The sequence below is a fragment of the Salvelinus alpinus genome, chromosome 4, assembly GCF_045679555.1.
Source record: "Salvelinus alpinus chromosome 4, SLU_Salpinus.1, whole genome shotgun sequence".
NCBI lineage: Eukaryota > Metazoa > Chordata > Actinopteri > Salmoniformes > Salmonidae > Salvelinus > Salvelinus alpinus.
Genome location: NC_092089.1, coordinates 19,406,271 through 19,429,045, shown reverse-complemented (window position 1 = coordinate 19,429,045; position 22,775 = coordinate 19,406,271). Strand labels below are relative to the sequence as shown.

The 22,775-nt window shown below is 44.7% G+C and overlaps 2 protein-coding genes across 2 annotated transcripts in view; one reads left to right on the top strand and one right to left on the bottom strand.

The window, feature by feature from the left end:
- mylipb (myosin regulatory light chain interacting protein b) overlaps positions 1–22,775 on the bottom strand; it is a 61,614-nt gene that overhangs the window by 29,141 nt on the left and 9,698 nt on the right. The gene's annotated exons all lie outside the window — the stretch shown is intronic.
- Positions 23–19,469, top strand: LOC139572236 (dysbindin-A-like). Its single transcript, XM_071394887.1, has 8 exons — positions 23–473; positions 1,120–1,173; positions 1,513–1,560; positions 2,075–2,135; positions 2,864–2,996; positions 7,182–7,314; positions 16,178–16,240; positions 19,412–19,469. Exons 1-8 carry the CDS (start codon positions 418–420, stop codon positions 19,467–19,469), a joined length of 606 nt encoding a protein of 201 aa, XP_071250988.1. The 5' UTR covers positions 23–417.

The following is a 22,775-nucleotide window of genomic DNA, read 5'->3' as shown; positions in this document are numbered from 1 at the left end:
ATGTTACCTGTTCATTCGTACAAAACCGTTTTTAGAAGCTATGCTACACACACAAATATTAATGTAAACTCACAATAATTTTATTCTCAAAATACTGTGAAATTAGTTTTTGTAACATTTTGATGTACCTAATGAATGGCTTCCTGTGTTCTATGTGAAAGAATGTCGGCTGCGCATAGCTGCGCAACCCTGATTCCACTCAACAACCCCACTGCATGTTGACACTGCGTCTGGAAAACAGCTGAGCAAAGACCAAACGACAGCCATCTATCAGACTTTAGCTACTTATAGAAGTATACAATCTGAACATTGACCCGTAGCTTGACATGGCACTTGAGGAATATTCACAAAGAAGCTAGCTAATACAGTTAATGCGACGACAAACAACGTATTTGCAGCTTGGAAGAAACCAGGAAGATGTTTGAGAATTTCAAAGAGAGGTTGCAGACCGTGCAGCAAGATTTCACAACGGGGTTTGTATTAAAGCTACTTTTATAGCTAATGCTTCATTCATGGCTCTGTGTCTTGTGACCCTGCCTGTTCTGACATGGCTGTATTAGCAATTTTTAAAAAACCATCTACGTTAATTAGCTAGCTAGTTTCTCCCTCCTTGCCAGCATGACTGAAAGGCTATCTAGCTGGATGTAACTGTGTGGGACGAAACCATCGAACACGTTTTGCGTAGCTAGCTAATACTAAACACAAAACACTGGCAAAACACACCCACGCGGGCAATAAATGAAAACCATGAATTTCCATTTAGATTTAGATGCTGCCAAAGCTTATTGATACAGTTAGCTAACTACAGCTAGTTAAGTTGATTACATTCAGCTGACCATCATGTGATGGAAGTGAGCGAGACAGGACATTCTGGACTGGAACCTGATGCCGGAAGGCTGAAGCAGAAAAAGTCTCAGCCAATGTTTATGGCACCCTATTCCCTATATAGTGCACTACTTTGGGTTCTGGTATAAATTGGTGCACTATATAGGGAATAGGGTGCCATTTAGGAAACAGACAAAGTGTCTACTGTCATCCAATGAATATTTACATTGCTGTGACGGCTGTCCCATATATACATTTTTTTTACCTGCTCACATCTTTATAATTTCCCTTCAGGATGAAGACTCTGAGTGACAAATCAAAGGAGGCCAAAGTAAAGCCGAAACCTAGGTAAGGCAGACCTGTATCCATAGTGTCTCAGAGTGTATCCATAGTGTCTCAGTGTCTCATAGTGTATCCATAGTGTCTCAGAGTTGGAGTGATAACATTTTAAAATATATATTTATTAACTTAACTGAGTGATGATCTAATATCAGGTTGGCCTTTAAGATCATAATGAATAAAGACTATATGGACAGAGAGGACCTGATCTTAGATCAGCACTTTAAGGCGCTTTATGAATACGGCCCAGGAGTGCCAGTCAAATCATCCATTTACATCCACTTTCATTCTCTTATATCCTCTTCATAGTCTATTTCCCTTAATGACTCATTTCCTGTCTCTCAACAGACATGAACATCTGACACAGTTTTCTGCTGGAGTAGAACTGCTCAGTCGGTAGGTGTTGCTCTCATTGGATACGTCCAAATGAGAGCATTGGATACTGCTTTTGACCAGGCCCCACAGGTCTCTTTGGACCAGGCCCCAGGCCCCACAGGTCTCTTTGGACCAGGCCCCAGGCCCCACAGGTCTCTTTGGACCAGGCCCCACAGGTCTCTTTGGACCAGGCCCCACAGGTCTCTTTGGACCAGGCCCCAGAGGTCTCTTTGGACCAGGCCCCAGAGGTCTCTTTTGACCAGGCCCCACAGGTCTCTTTTGACCAGGCCCCACAGGTCTCTTTGGACCAGGCCCCACAGGTCTCTTTGGACCAGGCCCCACAGGTCTCTTTGGACCAGGCCCCACAGGTCTCTTTGGACCAGGCCCCACAGGGTCTAAATTAGTGCACAATATAGGGAATAGTGTGCCATTTGTGATGCAGACATTAAAACAATCAGTGGTCTGAATACACGTACAGTAGCATAATGTCAAGGGAAGAAAACAGAAGGCCTTATTTGTTTCTTGTGTTTCGAAGGTACGAAGACACCTGGGTGACTCTCCACAGAAAAGCTAAAGATTGTGGGAAAGCTGGACAGGTTTGTATGAACTGTAGCTCAATGTATTAATTAGAATTGCATTGAATTACCCATCAAGAATAATAATACATAGGAACATCTCGTCTTCTCTCTCTCATCTTCTCTCTCTCTCATCTTCTCTCTCTCTCTCATCTTCTCTCTCTCTCATCTTCTCTCTCTCTCATCTTCTCTCTCTCTCGTCTTCTCTCTCTCTCGAATTCTTTCTCGTCTTCTCTCTCTCGAATTCTTTCTCGTCTTCTCTCTCTCGTCTGTCTTTCTCTCGTCTTCTCTCTCTCGTCTTCTCTCTCTCGTCTTCTCTCTCTCTCGTCTTCTCTCTCTCTCGTCTTCTCTCTCGTCTTCTCTCTCGTCTTCTCTCTCTCTCGTCTTCTCTCTCTCTCGTCTTCTCTCTCTCTCGTCTTCTCTCTCTCATCTTCTCTCGTCTTCTCTCTCTCGTCTTCTCTCTCTCGTCTTCTCTCTCTCGTCTTCTCTCTCTCTCGAATTCTTTCTCGTTTTCTCTCTCTCGTCTGTCTTTCTCTCATCTTCTCTCTCTCTCGTCTTCTCTCTCTCGTCTTCTCTCTCTCTCGTCTTCTCTCTCTCTCGTCTTCTCTCTCTCATCTTCTCTCTCTCATCTTCTCTCTCTCATCTTCTCTCTCTCGTCTTCTCTCTCTCTCGAATTCTTTCTCTCTCTCTCTCTCGTCTGTCTTTCTCTCTCGTCTTGTCTTCTATGTATGTCTGTCTGTATGTCTCAGACAGTGGATGGAGAGGTGGTGATGCTGTCTGCACACTGGGAGAAGAGAAGAGCAGCAGTGGTGGAACTACAAGAACAACTACAGCAGATCCCAGGCTTCCTCACAGACCTGGAGACGTGCACCAATCGCATCGGTGAGTGTGCACTATGTCGGAGTTTAGAGTCTTCACTCTTCTGCTCAAGTGTGTACTTGCACACTCTTTCTCGCATGGATTTTTACAACGGTGGAAACTCTCCAGACAATGCTTACACCAAGTGCACACTTGGGGGGGGGGGGGGGAAGGGTGGAAAGTCAGGACGTAGCCTACGTATCATAGACTGCACCAGGAAACCTTGAGGACCAGTCAACAGTGGATCATATTATAGTGGAGAGAAATGTCACAATTCCCTGACTTACTGAATGTCAATGGCACTCTTAATTGATTTATTTTTGGCCTTTTGTTACCATTGTGTAGAGTAGGTTGAGGTCAGAGGTGTTTATGACGGGCTGAGCTGTGTTCACCTGGAGAGAGCGGTGATACTGTAGGGCACCAGCTGGCACGGCCTGCCTGTTACCTGGGGAGCTTCAGCTGGCACGGCCTGCCTGTTACCTGGGGAGCTTCAGCTGGCACGGCCTGCCTGTTACCTGGGGAGCTTCAGCTGGCACGGCCTGCCTGTTACCTGGGGAGCTTCAGCTGGCACGGCCTGCCTGTTACCTGGGGAGCTTCAGCTGGCACGGCCTGCCTGTTACCTGGGGAGCTTCAGCTGGCACGGCCTGCCTGTTACCTGGGGAGCTTCAGCTGGCACGGCCTGCCTGTTACCTGGGGAGCTTCAGCTGGCACGGCCTGCCTGTTACCTGGGGAGCTTCAGCTGGCACGGCCTGCCTGTTACCTGGGGAGCTTCAGCTGGCACGGCCTGCCTGTTACCTGGGGAGCTTCAGCTGGCACGGCCTGCCTGTTACCTGGGGAGCTTCAGCTGGCACGGCCTGCCTGTTACCTGGGGAGCTTCAGCTGGCACGGCCTGCCTGTTACCTGGGGAGCTTCAGCTGGCACGGCCTGCCTGTTACCTGGGGAGCTTCAGCTGGCACGGCCTGCCTGTTACCTGGGGAGCTTCAGCTGGCACGGCCTGCCTGTTACCTGGGGAGCTTCAGCTGGCACGGCCTGCCTGTTACCTGGGGAGCTTCAGCTGGCACGGCCTGCCTGTTACCTGGGGAGCTTCAGCTGGCACTGGGGTAATAACAGCTACTAGTGCCAACATGGTGAATGGGGGGTAGGTAGGCAACGACGGAGACAACGGGAAAAGATGAAGCCTTTTTACACATGGCTAGTTTGAAACACAACACGTTTATAGTCTAAGGAGACGGATCTGACATCAAATCTGACTTCAGAATCAGATTCCTAAGCCACCGCCGTAGGTAGCTTGAATTACTTCCACGTCAGATACCATGCAGCACGGAGTAGTCTTTGATACTTTCCGTGTTATTCCATGCATCGGCCTCTACCAGTATGTATCGGTCTTCTCTAAATAGTTTCTAGTTTTCTACATTGTTCATGGAATTGGAACCCTGTAATCCGTGTTAGATAGTAGTTGGACTGTTTAGAACTCTGAGGACTTTCATTCCATCATTCTAGAATGGGTGTCTCCTGTCTCAGCCAATGAGTTGCACATGATGTGAATTGTAGCGAGCACATGGGAAATTCCAGAATGAACAGACTGAGAGAAGTGTTCTAGGAAGGTGAAAGAAGTTGAATAGAATTCAGTGGATCTTTAACTTTATTTTGAATATTTCCATTTGTTAGATTTGTTCCTGCCCTGTATAGAGTTCCAGATAATGCCTCAAATATGGCACATTTCCTTTTTAGTTGTCTTTGACTTTGGACAGTGATAGTGGTTGGGCTCCCGAGTGGCGCAGCGGTCTAAGGTTAGGGGAGGGTTTGGCCGGAGTAGGCCGTCATTGTAAATAAAAATTTGTTCTTAACTGACTTGCCTAGTTAGATAAAAATTAAATTAATAAATAGTGCTCCAAGTACAAACAGTTTCCCTATATGACCACCAGATGTCAGTGTTCACTTGTGTTTCAGTAGTGTAGTGAATAATAGTTCCTTTGTGTTTTATTGGAATTATTCACATGAAAATATTATACAGACTGGCAACAGTCTCCCAGCAGCAGTTGGACAGACACAACAGTCTCCCAGCAGCAGTTGGACAGACACAACAGTCTCCCAGCAGCAGTTGGACAGACACAACAGTCTCCCAGCAGCAGTTGGACAGACACAACAGTCTCCCAGCAGCAGTTGGACAGACACAACAGTCTCCCAGCAGCAGTTGGACAGACACAACAGTCTCCCAGCAGCAGTTGGACAGACACAACAGTCTCCCAGCAGCAGTTGGACAGACACAACAGTCTCCCAGCAGCAGTTGGACAGACGCAACAGTCTCCCAGCAGCAGTTGGACAGACGTAACAGTCTCCCAGCAGCAGTTGGACAGACGTAACAGTCTCCCAGCAGCAGTTGGACAGACGCAACAGTCTCCCAGCAGCAGTTGGACAGACGCAACAGTCTCCCAGCAGCAGTTGGACAGACGCAACAGTCTCCCAGCAGCAGTTGGACAGACACAACAGTCTCCCAGCAGCAGTTGGACAGACACAACAGTCTCCCAGCAGCAGTTGGACAGACACAACAGTCTCCCAGCAGCAGTTGGACAGACACAACAGTCTCCCAGCAGCAGTTGGACAGACACAACAGTCTCCCAGCAGCAGTTGGACAGACACAACAGTCTCCCAGCAGCAGTTGGACAGACACAACAGTCTCCCAGCAGCAGATGGACAGACACAACAGTCTCCCAGCAGCAGTTGGACAGACACAACAGTCTCCCAGCAGCAGTTGGACAGACACAATAGTCTCCCAGCAGCAGTTGGACAGACACAACAGTCTCCCAGCAGCAGTTGGACAGACACAACAGTCTCCCAGCAGCAGTTGGACAGACACAATAGTCTCCCAGCAGCAGTTGGACAGAGTCTGGCAACAGTCTCCAAGCAGCAGTTGGACAGAGTCTGGCAACAGTCTCCCAGCAGCAGATGGACAGAGTCTGGCAACAGTCTCCCAGCAGCAGATGGACAGAGTCTGGCAACAGTCTCCCAGCAGCAGATGGACAGAGTCTGGCAACAGTCTCCCAGCAGCTGTTGGACAGAGTCTGGCAACAGTCTCCCAGCAGCAGTTGGACAGACACAACAGTCTCCCAGCAGCAGTTGGACAGACACAACAGTCTCCCAGCAGCAGTTGGACAGACACAACAGTCTCCCAGCAGCAGATGGACAGACACAACAGTCTCCCAGCAGCAGTTGGACAGACACAACAGTCTCCCAGCAGCAGTTGGAAAGACACAATAGTCTCCCAGCAGCAGTTGGACAGACACAACAGTCTCCCAGCAGCAGTTGGACAGACACAACAGTCTCCCAGCAGCAGTTGGACAGACACAATAGTCTCCAAGCAGCAGTTGGACAGAGTCTGGCAACAGTCTCCAAGCAGCAGTTGGACAGAGTCTGGCAACAGTCTCCCAGCAGCAGATGGACAGAGTCTGGCAACAGTCTCCCAGCAGCAGATGGACAGAGTCTGGCAACAGTCTCCCAGCAGCTGTTGGACAGAGTCTGGCAACAGTCTCCCAGCAGCTGTTGGACAGACACAACAGTCTCCCAGCAGCTGTTGGACAGACACAACAGTCTCCCAGCAGCTGTTGGACAGACACAACAGTCTCCCAGCAGCAGTTGGACAGAGTCTGGCAACAGTCTCCCAGCAGCAGTTGGACAGAGTCTGGCAACAGTCTCCCAGCAGCAGTTGGACAGAGTCTGGCAACAGTCTCCCAGCAGCAGTTGGACAGAGTCTGGCAACAGTCTCCCAGCAGCAGTTGGACAGAGTCTGGCAACAGTCTCCCAGCAGCAGTTGGACAGAGTCTGGCAACAGTCTCCCAGCAGCAGTTGGACAGAGTCTGGCAACAGTCTCCCAGCAGCAGTTGGATAGAGTCTGGCAACAGTCTCCCAGCAGCAGTTGGACAGACACAACAGTCTCCCAGCAGCAGTTTGACAGAGTCTGGCAACAGTCTCCCAGCAGCAGTTTGACAGACACAACAATAAAATACAGCTTCACAGCGCAATGATGTTGTCATGACAATAGTTCCATCAGGTAGCCTAGCAGTAAAAAGCATTGGCACAGTAACTGAAAGGTTACTGGTTTGAATCTGCTGATGTGCCATTGAGCAAAGGAACTTAACCTTAATTGTTCCTGTAAGTCGCTCTGGATGACTAAAATGACTAAATGTAAGATGTTCCCTCTGCCACATACAGCCCACCTGGAGGCAGACTTTGAGGAGCTGGAGAGCCGGCTGATGTACCTGGACAACCTGTGTGGTCAGTGTGAGCAGCAGCGCTTCAGACACTTCCAGGTCCAGCAGCTGGAGAACTACAAGAAGAAAAAGAGGTTGGTTTTCCGTTCTCTCTGACCTCAGGATTTTACAACATAATAACATTGTGGTAATTCGTCCTGGCTAATAGTCCACTTAATTTGACAACCATCCGCCAACTTTATATCCCTGAATTATTGTCTGATATAAAAACAGGTTCACCACTTAATGCACCACTGTGCTGCGTCCAGAGGGATTCCTCAGTATCATAGTACTATACCGCCCCAGGAAAAACCAGCTGCAGGGTCTGTGGTAAATGTGACATTTCAGACCTTTTTTAATTTTTTAATACATTTGCAAAAACATCTACATCTGTTTTTGCTTTGTCATTATGGGATATTGTGTGTAGATTGAAGAGGGAATAAAAAAACAAATACATTTTAGAATAAGGTTATATCGTAAACAAAATGTGGAAAAAGTCAATGTGTCTGAATACTTTCCAAATGCACTGTATGAACAAGCTCCACATAAAATCTGCTGATCGCTATAATTATCACTTAGCCACAGGAAAATACCTTACTGGATCTACAAGCTGCTCTTGTAGCTGCTCATTTGTGGCAGATAGACTAGTGTCCTGTCCAGGAGGTATACTGGTACATCAAGCTGTCTCACTACAGAAACAGGAGATGGACTAGGCCAGAGGTCACCAACCTTTTCAAGATCAGTTTCTGAGTCAAAATGCAAGCCAAGATTTACCAAGCCAAGAATTACCGCTCAGATTTTTTTAATGCAACATGAACCAATTCAAAACAGTTCTATAGCAATGAGGTTTGTAGTAGGCTGAAGGCCCAATACATTATCACTGCATATTGGCTCTGCTTCAATTGTCCTGCCAATGTTGTTCTTCTCAGGCCATTTTGAAATGATATAAAAAAGGAATATAGGTATATGATCACACTGGTAATAGATAGTTTGTGTTATTACTTGTGAGGCACAGCTGAGTGAGCATAATAATTAGCTTTATTTATTTTTTACTGGACTGATGACCTGCATCTGATGGTCAGTATGAGGGGAGGGAGGGAACAGCGGTGAGGCTGCCTCATCCGACTCACCGTCCCTCCGCTCTCCCTGCTCTCCCTGCTCTCCCTGCTCTCCCTGCTCTCCCCGCTCTCCCCGCTCTCCCCGCTCTCCCCGCTCTCCCTGCTCTCCCCGCTCTCACTGCTCTCACCGCTCTCCCCGCTCTCCCCGCTCTCCCCGCTCTCCCCGCTCTCCCCGCTCTCACTGCTCTCACTGCTCTCCCCGCTCTCACTGCTCTCCCCGCTCTCCCTGCTCTCCCTGCCGCCGCTAAGAAAAGGGGACACGGTCTTCCAGCTGATGGCGAAACTCAAGTCGCTCTGCATTATTTCTGCTTCACGCACCAATTCATGTTGTTACTCCTATGAACAGAGAACGTGAAATATTCCTCGATATTAAAAATGACCCGAAGCCGCTAATATTTAACAACGCTAGCTTATCGGAACACTTTCCTCCTCATTCATTGCAACTGCAGTGCTGGTTGTCATGGAAGTGGAAGTAGGGAGAATATGCATTTATGTCTGATGAAACTGTTGAACCAGGTGTTAACCATGCTGAATAACCAGTTAAACATGAACTCACTCATACAAACAGCTGAATAACCACTTAAACATGAACTCACTCATACAAACAGCTGAATAACCACTTAAACATGAACTCTTCATACAAACAGCTGAATAACCAGTTAAACATGAACTCACTCATACAAACAGCTAAATAACCAGTTAAACATGAACTCACTCATACAAACAGCTGAATAACCAGTTAAACATGAACTCTTCATACAAACAGCTAAATAACCACTTAAACATGAACTCACTCATACAAACAGCTAAATAACCAGTTAAACATGAACTCACTCATACAAACAGCTAAATAACCAGTTAAACATGAACTCACTCATACAAACAGCTGAATAACCACTTAAACATGAACTCTTCATACAAACAGCTGAATAACCACTTAAACATGAACTCACTCATACAAACAGCTGAATAACCAGTTAAACATGAAGTCACTCATACAAACAGCTAAATAACCACTTAAACATGAACTCTTCATACAAACAGCTAAATAACCACTTAAACATGAACTCACTCATACAAACAGCTGAATAACCAGTTAAACATGAAGTCACTCATACAAACAGCTGAATAACCACTTAAACATGAACTCACTCATACAAACAGCTGAATAACCACTTAAACATGAACTCTTCATACAAACAGCTGAATAACCACTTAAACATGAACTCACTCATACAAACAGCTGAATAACCACTTAAACATGAACTCACTCATACAAACAGCTGAATAACCACTTAAACATGAACTCTTCATACAAACAGCTGAATAACCACTTAAACATGAACTCACTCATACAAACAGCTAAATAACCACTTAAACATGAACTCACTCATACAAACAGCTGAATAACCACTTAAACATGAACTCACTCATACAAACAGCTGAATAACCAGTTAAACATGAAGTCACTCATACAAACAGCTGAATAACCACTTAAACATGAACTCACTCATACAAACAGCTAAATAACCACTTAAACACGAACTCACTCATACAAACAGCTAAATAACCACTTAAACATGAACTCACTCATACAAACAGCTAAATAACCACTTAAACATGAACTCACTCATACAAACAGCTAAATAACCACTTAAACATGAACTCACTCATACAAACAGCTAAATAACCACTTAAACATGAACTCACTCATACAAACAGCTAAATAACCACTTAAACATGAACTCACTCATACAAACAGCTAAATAACCAGTTAAACATGAACTCACTCATACAAACAGCTAAATAACCACTTAAACATGAACTCACTCATACAAACAGCTAAATAACCACTTAAACATGAACTCACTCATACAAACAGCTAAATAACCAGTTAAACATGAACTCACTCATACAAACAGCTAAATAACCAGTTAAACATGAACTCACTCATACAAACAGCTAAATAACCACTTAAACATGAACTCACTCATACAAACAGCTGAATAACCACTTAAACATGAACTCTTCATACAAACAGCTAAATAACCACTTAAACATGAACTCACTCATACAAACAGCTAAATAACCACTTAAACATGAACTCACTCATACAAACAGCTGAATAACCACTTAAACATGAACTCTTCATACAAACAGCTAAATAACCACTTAAACATGAACTCACTCATACAAACAGCTAAATAACCACTTAAACATGAACTCACTCATACAAACAGCTAAATAACCACTTAAACATGAACTCACTCATACAAACAGCTAAATAACCACTTAAACATGAACTCTTCATACAAACAGCTAAATAACCACTTAAACATGAACTCACTCATACAAACAGCTAAATAACCACTTAAACATGAACTCACTCATACAAACAGCTAAATAACCACTTAAACATGAACTCACTCATACAAACAGCTAAATAACCACTTAAACATGAACTCACTCATACAAACAGCTAAATAACCAGTTAAACATGAACTCACTCATACAAACAGCTGAATAACCACTTAAACATGAAGTCACTCATACAAACAGCTGAATAACCACTTAAACATGAACTCACTCATACAAACAGCTGAATAACCACTTAAACATGAACTCTTCATACAAACAGCTAAATAACCACTTAAACATGAACTCTTCATACAAACAGCTGAATAACCAGTTAAACATGAACTCTTCATACAAACAGCTAAATAACCACTTAAACATGAACTCACTCATACAAACAGCTAAATAACCACTTAAACATGAACTCTTCATACAAACAGCTGAATAACCAGTTAAACATGAACTCTTCATACAAACAGCTGAATAACCACTTAAACATGAACTCACTCATACAAACAGCTAAATAACCACTTAAACATGAACTCACTCATACAAACAGCTGAATAACCACTTAAACATGAACTCACTCATACAAACAGCTAAATAACCACTTAAACATGAACTCTTCATACAAACAGCTAAATAACCAGTTAAACATGAACTCACTCATACAAACAGCTGAATAACCACTTAAACATGAACTCACTCATACAAACAGCTAAATAACCACTTAAACATGAACTCACTCATACAAACAGCTGAATAACCACTTAAACATGAACTCACTCATACAAACAGCTGAATAACCAGTTAAACATGAACTCACTCATACAAACAGCTAAATAACCACTTAAACATGAAGTCACTCATACAAACAGCTAAATAACCACTTAAACATGAACTCACTCATACAAACAGCTAAATAACCACTTAAACATGAACTCACTCATACAAACAGCTGAATAACCACTTAAACATGAACTCACTCATACAAACAGCTAAATAACCACTTAAACATGAACTCACTCATACAAACAGCTAAATAACCACTTAAACATGAACTCACTCATACAAACAGCTAAATAACCACTTAAACATGAACTCACTCATACAAACAGCTGAATAACCACTTAAACATGAACTCACTCATACAAACAGCTAAATAACCACTTAAACATGAACTCACTCATACAAACAGCTAAATAACCACTTAAACATGAACTCACTCATACAAACAGCTAAATAACCACTTAAACATGAACTCACTCATACAAACAGCTGAATAACCAGTTAAACATGAACTCACTCATACAAACAGCTGAATAACCACTTAAACATGAACTCACTCATACAAACAGCTAAATAACCACTTAAACATGAACTCACTCATACAAACAGCTAAATAACCACTTAAACATGAACTCACTCATACAAACAGCTGAATAACCACTTAAACATGAACTCACTCATACAAACAGCTAAATAACCAGTTAAACATGAACTCACTCATACAAACAGCTAAATAACCACTTAAACATGAACTCACTCATACAAACAGCTAAATAACCACTTAAACATGAACTCACTCATACAAACAGCTAAATAACCACTTAAACATGAACTCACTCATACAAACAGCTAAATAACCACTTAAACATGAACTCACTCATACAAACAGCTAAATAACCAGTTAAACATGAACTCACTCATACAAACAGCTCACCATGCTGAATAACCACTTAAACGTGAACTCATACAAACAGCAGCTCTCTGCTGTATTCGTTGAGTCTCTCTCTAGTCATGGTTTTACAAGTTTTGAAATCTCACACTTTCAACTTATGCTGTACGTTCAAGTTTTATTTCTTCTACAGTCTATGGCACAAGCATACTGATTTGAGCTATCTGATTGGGTGGGCTGAGAGAGTGGGCTGACCTGGGGGGTTCTGAGGTAGCGGAACGCATGAGAGAGAGAATAATTCACCTTTATAATAAAGCATTGCATGCATATCACCGTATTGGCATAGAGCTGTAGAGTAGAGACACATACTGACGTTGCTCACATGGGGACCATTTTTTTGTAGTCCAGGGTCCTTTATAAACACATTACATGAAATTCTACGTCTTTTTACATGACTGGAGACTTTGACAGAATCTTGATTTAATACCACACACATGATGGAAACGGCAGGCCACTATGACACTGACAAACTGAGAATCCCAGATCAATTAAAAACGTCCTAGTCTTGAATCCATCACTAGCCCAGGCCTCGGTGTGTGGAGACACGTTGTAGGTTACAATATGAGGAGGAAATTATAGTCCTTTTTTATGTAACATTTTATTTAACTAGGCAAGTCAGTTAAGAACTAATTCTTAGTTACAATGACGGTCTACACCGGCCAAACCTGGACGACGCTGGACCAATTGTGCACCACCCTATGGGACTCCCAATCACGGCCGGATGTGATACAGCCTGGATTCGAACCAGGGACTGTAGTGACGCCGCTTGCACTAAGATGCAGAGCCTTAGACCGCTGCGTCACTCGGGAGCCCAGTTTCACTGAATCACTCAATGATGAGCAGCTCACTCTCTGGTGATTGTCGATGTGCTCGTGCCAAAAGCTTCTCTCTCTCTTTTTGTAAAACAATATTTGGAAGTTGATCTAATATGTTGGTAGCCTACAGCAGAGTGTTTTCAGCAGGAGCCATTTGCTTTCCAACCTGTGTTTTCCCTCGATTGTATTTGAAATATTGCGAAAGGCCTGTTTTGTCTGGGTGCTGTGTTCACTGCGTTCCCGACTATAGGCTATTTATTTATATTGGGCTACAATCCACAGCTATTGGTCCTCTGTGGCTAAATTCTATGCTTCTTCCTGGTGTAGTATTCTGAATTATTACATTTATTTCAACAGACAGACAACAGACAGCAGTAATACTATAACGTTGGCAAATGTATTTCCATTCATCAGGGGTGCTGCAGTTCCTTCAGAACCCTTCACGTGGATATGATTCTGTGTGCAACGCTGGAGAGATGAGTTGCAGGCTCCTCGTGTCTAGCAGAGTAGAGGGAGCGAGATAACAACTAGAAGGAGATTCACTTTCAGTGATTTATGTGAGACATAATGAAGCGCTTCTCACACCGCCACGCGTCAAACGGGTTACAATGTTGCACAAACCATAAACCCGGACCGGCCCAACCCAAATCAACTCTTAAGAATCTACTTTTATACATTATGTTTTTTGTGGGGGCAGGAGAATGAACTGAGGCAACTCGAATGAACTTTGATCGGCTTTTATTAGAATGTTTACATTGCAAAATTATTTGTCATTCCTGGAGAGGTACCGGATCCGGCCAAATAGGCCCTGGAACAAACCAGTCGGAAACGGAGAGGTGCCGGGTCCTGATCCGGATCAAATTAAGCACTGGCCCAATGTCATCTGTTCAAAGGAAAACAACATGCCTGTGATTCATGTCAGGCCTTGGCATTATAGTGCTTATAGTCGTCCGGGTTTGGCCGGGGTAGGCAGTCATGATCAATAAGAATGTGTTCTTAACTGACTTGCCGACTTAAATAAAGGTTAAATAAAAAACATTTGTGTTTTTAGTTGTACTTTGCCATTAAACAGCTCCTATAGCCCTGGCTGTTAAGTGATGTGTAAACCCAGGCAGCTGAAAGACTTTGTTTCTGGCCTTGATTCACAGATGGAAGGTTATTGTTCATCTGAGGGTGTAGACTAGAGAGAGAGGAGAGGAGCTGATGGGAGGTTATTGTTCATCTGAGGGTGTAGACTAGAGAGAGAGGAGCTGATGGGAGGTTATTGTTCATCTGAAGGTGTAGACTAGAGAGAGAGGAGCTGATGGGAGGTTATTGTTCATCTGAGGGTGTAGACTAGAGAGAGAGGAGCTGATGGGAGGTTATTGTTCATCTGAGGGTGTAGACTAGAGAGAGAGGAGCTGATGGGAGGTTATTGTTCATCTGAGGGTGTAGACTAGAGAGAGAGAGGAGCTGATGGGAGGTTATTGTTCATCTGAAGGTGTAGACTAGAGAGAGAGAGGAGCTGATGGGAGGTTATTGTTCATCTGAGGGTGTAGACTAGAGAGAGAGAGGAGCTGATGGGAGGTTATTGTTCATCTGAGGGTGTAGACTAGAGAGAGAGAGAGAGGAGCTGATGGGAGGTTATTGTTCATCTGAGGGTGTAGACTAGAGAGAGAGAGAGAGGAGCTGATGGGAGGTTATTGTTCATCTGAGGGTGTAGACTAGAGAGAGAGAGGAGCTGATGGGAGGTTATTGTTCATCTGAGGGTGTAGACTAGAGAGAGAGAGGAGCTGATGGGAGGTTATTGTTCATCTGAGGGTGTAGACTAGAGAGAGAGAGGAGCTGATGGGAGGTTATTGTTCATCTGAGGGTGTAGACTAGAGAGAGGAGCTGATGGGAGGTTATTGTTCATCTGAGGGTGTAGACTAGAGAGAGGAGCTGATGGGAGGTTATTGTTCATCTGAGGGTGTAGACTAGAGAGAGAGAGGAGCTGATGGGAGGTTATTGTTCATCTGAGGGTGTAGACTAGAGAGAGGAGCTGATGGGAGGTTATTGTTCATCTGAGGGTGTAGACTAGAGAGAGAGAGGAGCTGATGGGAGGTTATTGTTCATCTGAGGGTGTAGACTAGAGAGAGGAGCTGATGGGAGGTTATTGTTCATCTGAGGGTGTAGACTAGAGAGAGGAGCTGATGGGAGGTTATTGTTCATCTGAGGGTGTAGACTAGAGAGAGGAGCTGATGGGAGGTTATTGTTCATCTGAGGGTGTAGACTAGAGAGAGAGGAGCTGATGGGAGGTTATTGTTCATCTGAGGGTGTAGACTAGAGAGAGAGAGGAGCTGATGGGAGGTTATTGTTCATCTGAGGGTGTAGACTAGAGAGAGAGGAGCTGATGGGAGGTTATTGTTCATCTGAGGGTGTAGACTAGAGAGAGGAGCTGATGGGAGGTTATTGTTCATCTGAGGGTGTAGACTAGAGAGAGGAGCTGATGGGAGGTTATTGTTCATCTGAGGGTGTAGACTAGAGAGAGAGAGGAGCTGATGGGAGGTTATTGTTCATCTGAGGGTGTAGACTAGAGAGAGAGAGGAGCTGATGGGAGGTTATTGTTCATCTGAGGGTGTAGACTAGAGAGAGGAGCTGATGGGAGGTTATTGTTCATCTGAGGGTGTAGACTAGAGAGAGAGGAGGAGGTGAACTCTGCTGTATCTGAAGGAAGCTTTAGAATGAGCATCATGTAATTATGGACTCAATGATGGACTCACTGTAGCAGCACTTTGCAGTTGTTGTTGTTAAATGAAAAGCGTGTTACAATTGAAATGTCTTCCTGTTATTCCTGGTCCTGCAGTTTGTCTTCATAGGTAGTAAAGGAACAAGCTGTAAAGACTCTGGCACAGAGGAGGAGTGACACTAGTGAAACGACTGCTTCTAACTGTTGTTCCTATTTTCTTTACAGGAAAGAGCTGGAGTCTCTCAAAGGTAAGAACCCCTCTAAACAGAACATTATTCTGTACAGTCAGTAAGGTCCCCTCTAAACAGAACATTATTCTATACAGTCAGTAAGGTTCCCTCTAAACAGAACATTATTCTATACAGTCAGTAAGGTCCCCTCTAAACAGAACATTATTCTATACAGTCAGTAAGGTTCCCTCTAAACAGAACATTATTCTATACAGTCAGTAAGGTCCCCTCTAAACAGAACATTATTCTATACAGTCAGTAAGGTTCCCTCTAAACAGAACAGTATTCTATACAGTCAGTAAGGTTCCCTCTAAACAGAACATTATTCTATACAGTCAGTAAGGTCCCCTCTAAACAGAACATTATTCTATACAGTCAGTAAGGTCCCCTCTAAACAGAACATTATTCTATACAGTCAGTAAGGTCCCCTCTAAACAGAACATTATCCTATACAGTCAGTAAGGTTCCCTCTAAACAGAACATTATTCTATACAGTCAGTAAGGTCCCCTCTAAACAGAACATTATTCTATACAGTCAGTAAGGTCCCCTCTAAACAGAACATTATTCTATACAGTCAGTAAGGTCCCCTCTAAACAGAACATTATTCTATACAGTCAGTAAGGTCCCCTCTAAACAGAACATTATTCTATACAGTCAGTAAGGTCCCCTCTAAACAGAACATTATTCTATACAGTCAGTAAGGTCCCCTCTAAACAGAACATTATTCTATACAGTCAGTAAGGTTCCCTCTAAACAGAACATTATTCTATACAGTCAGTAAGGTCCCCTCTAAACAGAACATTATTCTATACAGTCAGTAAGGTCCCCTCTAAACAGAACATTATTCTATACAGTCAGTAAGATGTCCTGTAAACATGCAGTCTATAAAATCATATCTGCAGCCTATATTGTAAATGTTATACTAGGATTTTGTGAAAAGCCAGTTTTTTTTAATGATAATTTCCGTTTCACATCGTATCACATCTTCATGATGTCTTGAGGCTTGGGAAATGAACATCGTCTCACATCTTCATGGTGTCTTGAGGCTTGGGAAATGAACATGGCAGTAGCCGTATGGGTCGTTTCTTTCACTCAGAGTTCTTCCCCACATCTGATGTGTAATTTGTCTCCCAGTTAACATCAAACAGCGTGTAGGGTTGTTATAGTCATTATTTACAAGCTTGACATTAATTAACCTCGGAGGGCGTCTTTGAGAGAGCAGATTGCTGGTTTCAAGATAGAATCCCTTTGGCACAAGCTGCGTCACATGAACCTCTACGTCATAATGAACCTCTCAGCACGTATATCCTGGTCCTGGTATGAGTTTTCATGCTACAGTGCAACGTTACATGACCCCCAATAGAATGACCCCCTTTTGACTGTCTACCGGATCATAATATGATGGATCTCCACTAAAGGGCCAGTCACTCTCTCTGAATGGGATGCAGATCAAGTCAATACAGAAGTCACTGTTTCTAGCGGTTTTGTGTTTGTGTGACAGGCGTTGCGAATCGTCCTGGAACTGAGACGCCGTCTGGCAGACAGACCTGAAAGAGAACGTCATCACGACTGTGGTTTTGCTCAACATCTCAACGTGTTTGATGTGCACGCTCATTAGTTTAATGACATCTTAACGTGAAACCCCCCCCCAGGGAATAAAATCTGTTTCACAGCTATATACACAGTATCTTCACAGAATAGCTAGTTGTGACGTTATCGAAGCAAACATGATGAGGTTCCCTTGTTGGAGGCAGATTACGGGCTCCCAGGGTGCATCCCAAAGGGCATCCTGTTCTCTATATAGTGCACTGCTTTTGACCAGAGGTCCTGGTCGTGCACTAAATAGGGAATAGAGTGTCATTTGGGACGCAGGCACAGTGAGAGTCAGGGAGGGGAGGAGAAATGGATCAACCTGACAGTGATGTGTCCTGAAAAGAGTTTGACGCTAGAAGCTTAGTCCTGTCCAGTGTCTATAATGAATCATTCATGAGCCATTCAATAACCACTTTACTAATGTGTGTGTGTGTGTGGTACTAAAAAAATAAAATAGTGATTTGGATGTTGCTATGCAGAGTTGCCTTCTCAGGATATGAATAATGGAAGGAGATCAATGAGTGTGTCTGTTGTGGTCTTTTGAACAGGTCGGCTGTTCTCTGTGAAATGTTATTGTCCATGGATATTCTCATCTGGAAATGTTACGTGGTAGAATAGATATTTATTTTTGTATAGTTAATATTCATATGTGGCTTTTATTATTTATATTTGTGACTTTTATTTCGTATTAACATATAAATTAAACTGAATGGGCCAGAATAGCAGTAAGACACAAGATTTTAGCTTGTGATTTTAGTACATTTCCTTAATTCTCCTCGCCTCATTATACATGACATTAATTTCCTGTTGTAGCCAGGATGGGAACTGCTTAGAGCACCCCACTACCTTGCTATTTATAGTTGGAGTGATCTAACACATTAGATACACCACAGAGATAATGTCACAATAAGGAGTTAAAGAAAGGAATTAGATGTGAACAGTAGTTTGTCCCCTTCAGCAAGCCAGGTAAACAACACGTCATTTGTTATATACGTTGAGACATAAATTGCAGATCTTTTCAGAGATGTATATTTTATATGTCTGTTCTCTACACTTTTAGATTTGTTTAGTCAGATTTTAAGCAGTGTCTGCATCCCAAATCGCACCCAATACCCTATATAGTGCACTATTTTTGGCCTGGGCCCAATAGGGTGCCATTTGGGATGCTACCTGGAAGCAGTGTGGTCTTGTTCAGTACTGCAGGAGCAAAGCCTTTCTAGTAGAAACAGAGCTGCTGAGCTAATGTGAGGAGATCAAACTAAAGGCTTGTGTCTTAACCGCAGATGGGACGGGCGTGACCGTGTCTTAACCGCAGACGGAACGGGCGTGACCGTGTCTTAACCGCAGACGGAACGGGGGTGACCGTGTCTTAACCGCAGACGGGACGGGCGTGACCGTGTCTTAACCGCAGACGGAACGGGCGTGACCGTGTCTTAACCGCAGACGGAACGGGCGTGACCGTGTCTTAACCGCAGACGGAACGGGCGTAACCGTGTCTTAACCGCAGACGGAACGGGCGTGACCGTGTCTTAACCGCAGACGGAACGGGTGTGACCGTGTCTTAACCGCAGACGGAACGGGCGTGACCGTGTCTTAACCGCAGACGGAACGGGTGTGACCGTGTCTTAACCGCAGACGGGACGGGCGTGACCGCGTCTTAACCGCAGACGGGACGGGCGTGACCGCGTCTTAACCGCAGACGGGACGGGCGTGACCGCGTCTTAACCGCAGACGGGACGGGCGTGACCGCGTCTTAACCGCAGACGGGACGGGCGTGACCGCGTCTTAACCGCAGACGGGACGGGCGTGACCGCGTCTTAACCGCAGACGGGACGGGCGTGACCGCGTCTTAACCGCAGACGGGACGGGCGTGACCGCGTCTTAACCGCCAATCCCTCATCCACAGTAGTCTCTGTAGAGAGCAATCCCTCATCCACAGTAGTCTCTATAGAGATCAATCCCTCCTCCACAGTAGTCTCTGTAGAGATCAATCCCTCCTCCACAGTAGTCTCTGTAGAGATCAATCCCTCCTCCACAGTAGTCTCTATAGAGATCAATCCCTCCTCCACAGTAGTCTCTGTAGAGATCAATCCCTCCTCCACAGTAGTCTCTGTAGAGATCAATCCCTCCTCCACAGTAGTCTCTGTAGAGATCAATCCCTCCTCCACAGTAGTCTCTGTAGAGATCAATCCCTCCTCCACAGTAGTCTCTGTAGAGATCAATCCCTCCTCCACAGTAGTCTCTGTAGAGATCAATCCCTCCTCCACAGTAGTCTCTGTAGAGATCAATCCCTCCTCCACAGTAGTCTCTGTAGAGATCAATCCCTCCTCCACAGTAGTCTCTGTAGAGATCAATCCCTCCTCCACAGTAGTCTCTGTAGAGATCAATCCCTCCTCCACAGTAGTCTCTGTAGAGATCAATCCCTCCTCCACAGTAGTCTCTGTAGAGATCAATCCCTCCTCCACAGTAGTCTCTGTAGAGATCAATCCCTCCTCCACAGTAGTCTCTGTAGAGATCAATCCCTCCTCCACAGTAGTCTCTGTAGAGATCAATCCCTCCTCCACAGTAGTCTCTGTAGAGATCAATCCCTCCTCTACAGTAGTCTCTGTAGAGATCAATCCCTCCTCCACAGTAGTCTCTGTAGAGATCAATCCCTCCTCCACAGTAGTCTCTGTAGAGATCAATCCCTCCTCCACAGTAGTCTCTGTAGAGATCAATCCCTCCTCCACAGTAGTCTCTGTAGGGATCAATCCCTCCTCCACAGTAGTCTCTGTAGAGATCAATCCCTCCTCTACAGTAGTCTCTGTAGAGATCAATCCCTCCTCCACAGTAGTCTCTGTAGAGATCAATCCCTCCTCCACAGTAGTCTCTGTAGAGATCAATCCCTCCTCCACAGTAGTCTCTGTAGAGATCAATCCCTCCTCTACAGTAGTCTCTATAGAGATCAATCCCTCCTCTACAGTAGTCTCTATAGAGATCAATCCCTCCTCCACAGTAGTCTCTGTAGAGATCAATCCCTCCTCCACAGTAGTCTCTATAGAGATCAATCCCTCCTCCACAGTAGTCTCTGTAGAGATCAATCCCTCCTCCACAGTAGTCTCTGTAGAGATCAATCCCTCCTCCACAGTAGTCTCTGTAGAGATCAATCCCTCCTCCACAGTAGTCTCTGTAGAGATCAATCCCTCCACAGTAGTCTCTGTAGAGATCAATCCCTCCTCCACAGTAGTCTCTGTAGAGATCAATCCCTCCTCTACAGTAGTCTCTGTAGAGATCAATCCCTCCTCCACAGTAGTCTCTGTAGAGATCAATCCCTCCTCCACAGTAGTCTCTGTAGAGATCAATATCTCTTAAGAGCTTCTCTTCAGCAAAAAGACCATTTTATCTCCACTTGGAAGAGCACTGTACATTGAATGTATCTTTATATAGCAAATGCCTCGGATAAGGTTAATTACCTGATCATTTGCATAGCATTATGATATGCAGATTGTACAGTAGCTCAGTGGTTCCCAAACCTTTTCACACAGGATCAAATCAAATGTATTTATATAGCCCTTCTTACATCAGCTGATATCTCAAAGTGCTGTACAGAAACCCAGCCTAAAACCCCAAACAGCAAGCAATGCAGGTGTAGAAGCACGGTGGCTAGGAAAAAGTCCCTAGAAAGGCAGGAACCTAGGAAGAAACCCAGGTTCCTTGGGGAACGCGACACATCTATTTCTATGGCCACAACCACTGGCCATGACACGTTGTTCACACGCCTCTTGTTGGCGGAGAGAACATTTTGCAGTTTTAAAGCAAATTTCTTGCAATTGTACACATTTTGCCATGTGTTCGTATGATATCTGAGTGACTCAAACATTATAACAAAATCTAAGGGCTAAAGAAACCTAGCTTAAACAACGTTAGCTGACATGGGCTAGTTGATCTGGACATTTCTGAACCTGGATGTTATAAATAGCTGTCTAAGGCAGTGGTCTAAGGATGATCAAAGGGGGGGGGAACAACAACAAGGTAATTGGCAGGTTGTTTAGTGCACTACTTCCAAAAGCAGTGCACTATGTAGAGAAGAGGGTGGCATTTATGATACAGCCTTGGTTTCCCACTATCTGTCTTTATTATTAGAAGCCCCTCCCCCTCTTGTGAGTGGTACACTCCCAGGCAGACCTCCTCTCTCCTCACCACTACAGCAGTGTCTCCTCAGCCTGGCAGTACTGCACATGCTCCCTCACAGCGGTGTGTGTGTGTGTGTTTGGCAGCACAGAAGCATTATCCGTACGAGCGAGGTAGTGTGTAACCACTCTGTCGATGCAGAATGGGGGGTTAGCTGTAGTGGTGGTGTAGCATAGCTGAGCGTCTGGTCTCGCTCTCCGCTCGGGGGCTGGGTCGTCACGATCACCAGGACACCAGTCATGTCCTCTCCAGGGAAGAGCTTCAGGAACTCCTGTAGGTTACAATGCTTTTCTCCTCTGTCTGTCTGTCTGTCTGTCTGTCTGTCTGTCTGTCTGTCTGTCTCTGTCTGTCTGTCTCTGTCTGTCTGTCTCTGTCTGTCTGTCTCTGTCTGTCTGTCTGTCTCTGTCTGTCTGTCTCTGTCTGTCTGTCTGTCTGTCTGTCTGTGTCTGTCTGTGTCTGTCTGTCTGTCTGTCTGTCTGTCTGTCTGTCTGTCTGTCTGTCTGTCTGTCTGTCTGTCTCTGTCTCTGTCTCTGTCTCTGTCTCTGTCTCTGTCTCTGTCTCTGTCTCTGTCTCTGTCTGTCTCTGTCTGTCTCTCTCTCTCGCTGTCTCTGTCTCTCTCTCGCTGTCTCTCTCTCTCGCTGTCTCTCTCTCTCGCTGTCTCTCTCTCTCGCTGTCTCTCTCTCTCGCTGTCTCTCTCTCTAGCTGTCTCTCTCTCTCGCTGTCTCTCTCTGTCTCTCTCTCTAGCTGTCTCTCTCTGTCTCTCTCTTTCTCTCTCTCTCTCTCTGTCTCTAGCTGTCTCTCTCTCTCTGTCTCTCTCTCTCTCTGTCTC

Excerpts from the sequence above, each read along its gene's own strand:
- LOC139572236 (XM_071394887.1), top strand. The coding sequence starts at position 418 with ATGTTTGAGAATTTCAAAGAGAGGTTGCAGACCGTGCAGCAAGATTTC. Across the intron at positions 2,136-2,863 it reads ATTGTGGGAAAGCTGGACAG|ACAGTGGATGGAGAGGTGGT; the intron begins GTTTGTATGAAC and ends TGTATGTCTCAG. Across the intron at positions 16,241-19,411 it reads AACATTATTCTGTACAGTCA|ACGGGACGGGCGTGACCGCG; the intron begins GTAAGGTCCCCT and ends TCTTAACCGCAG.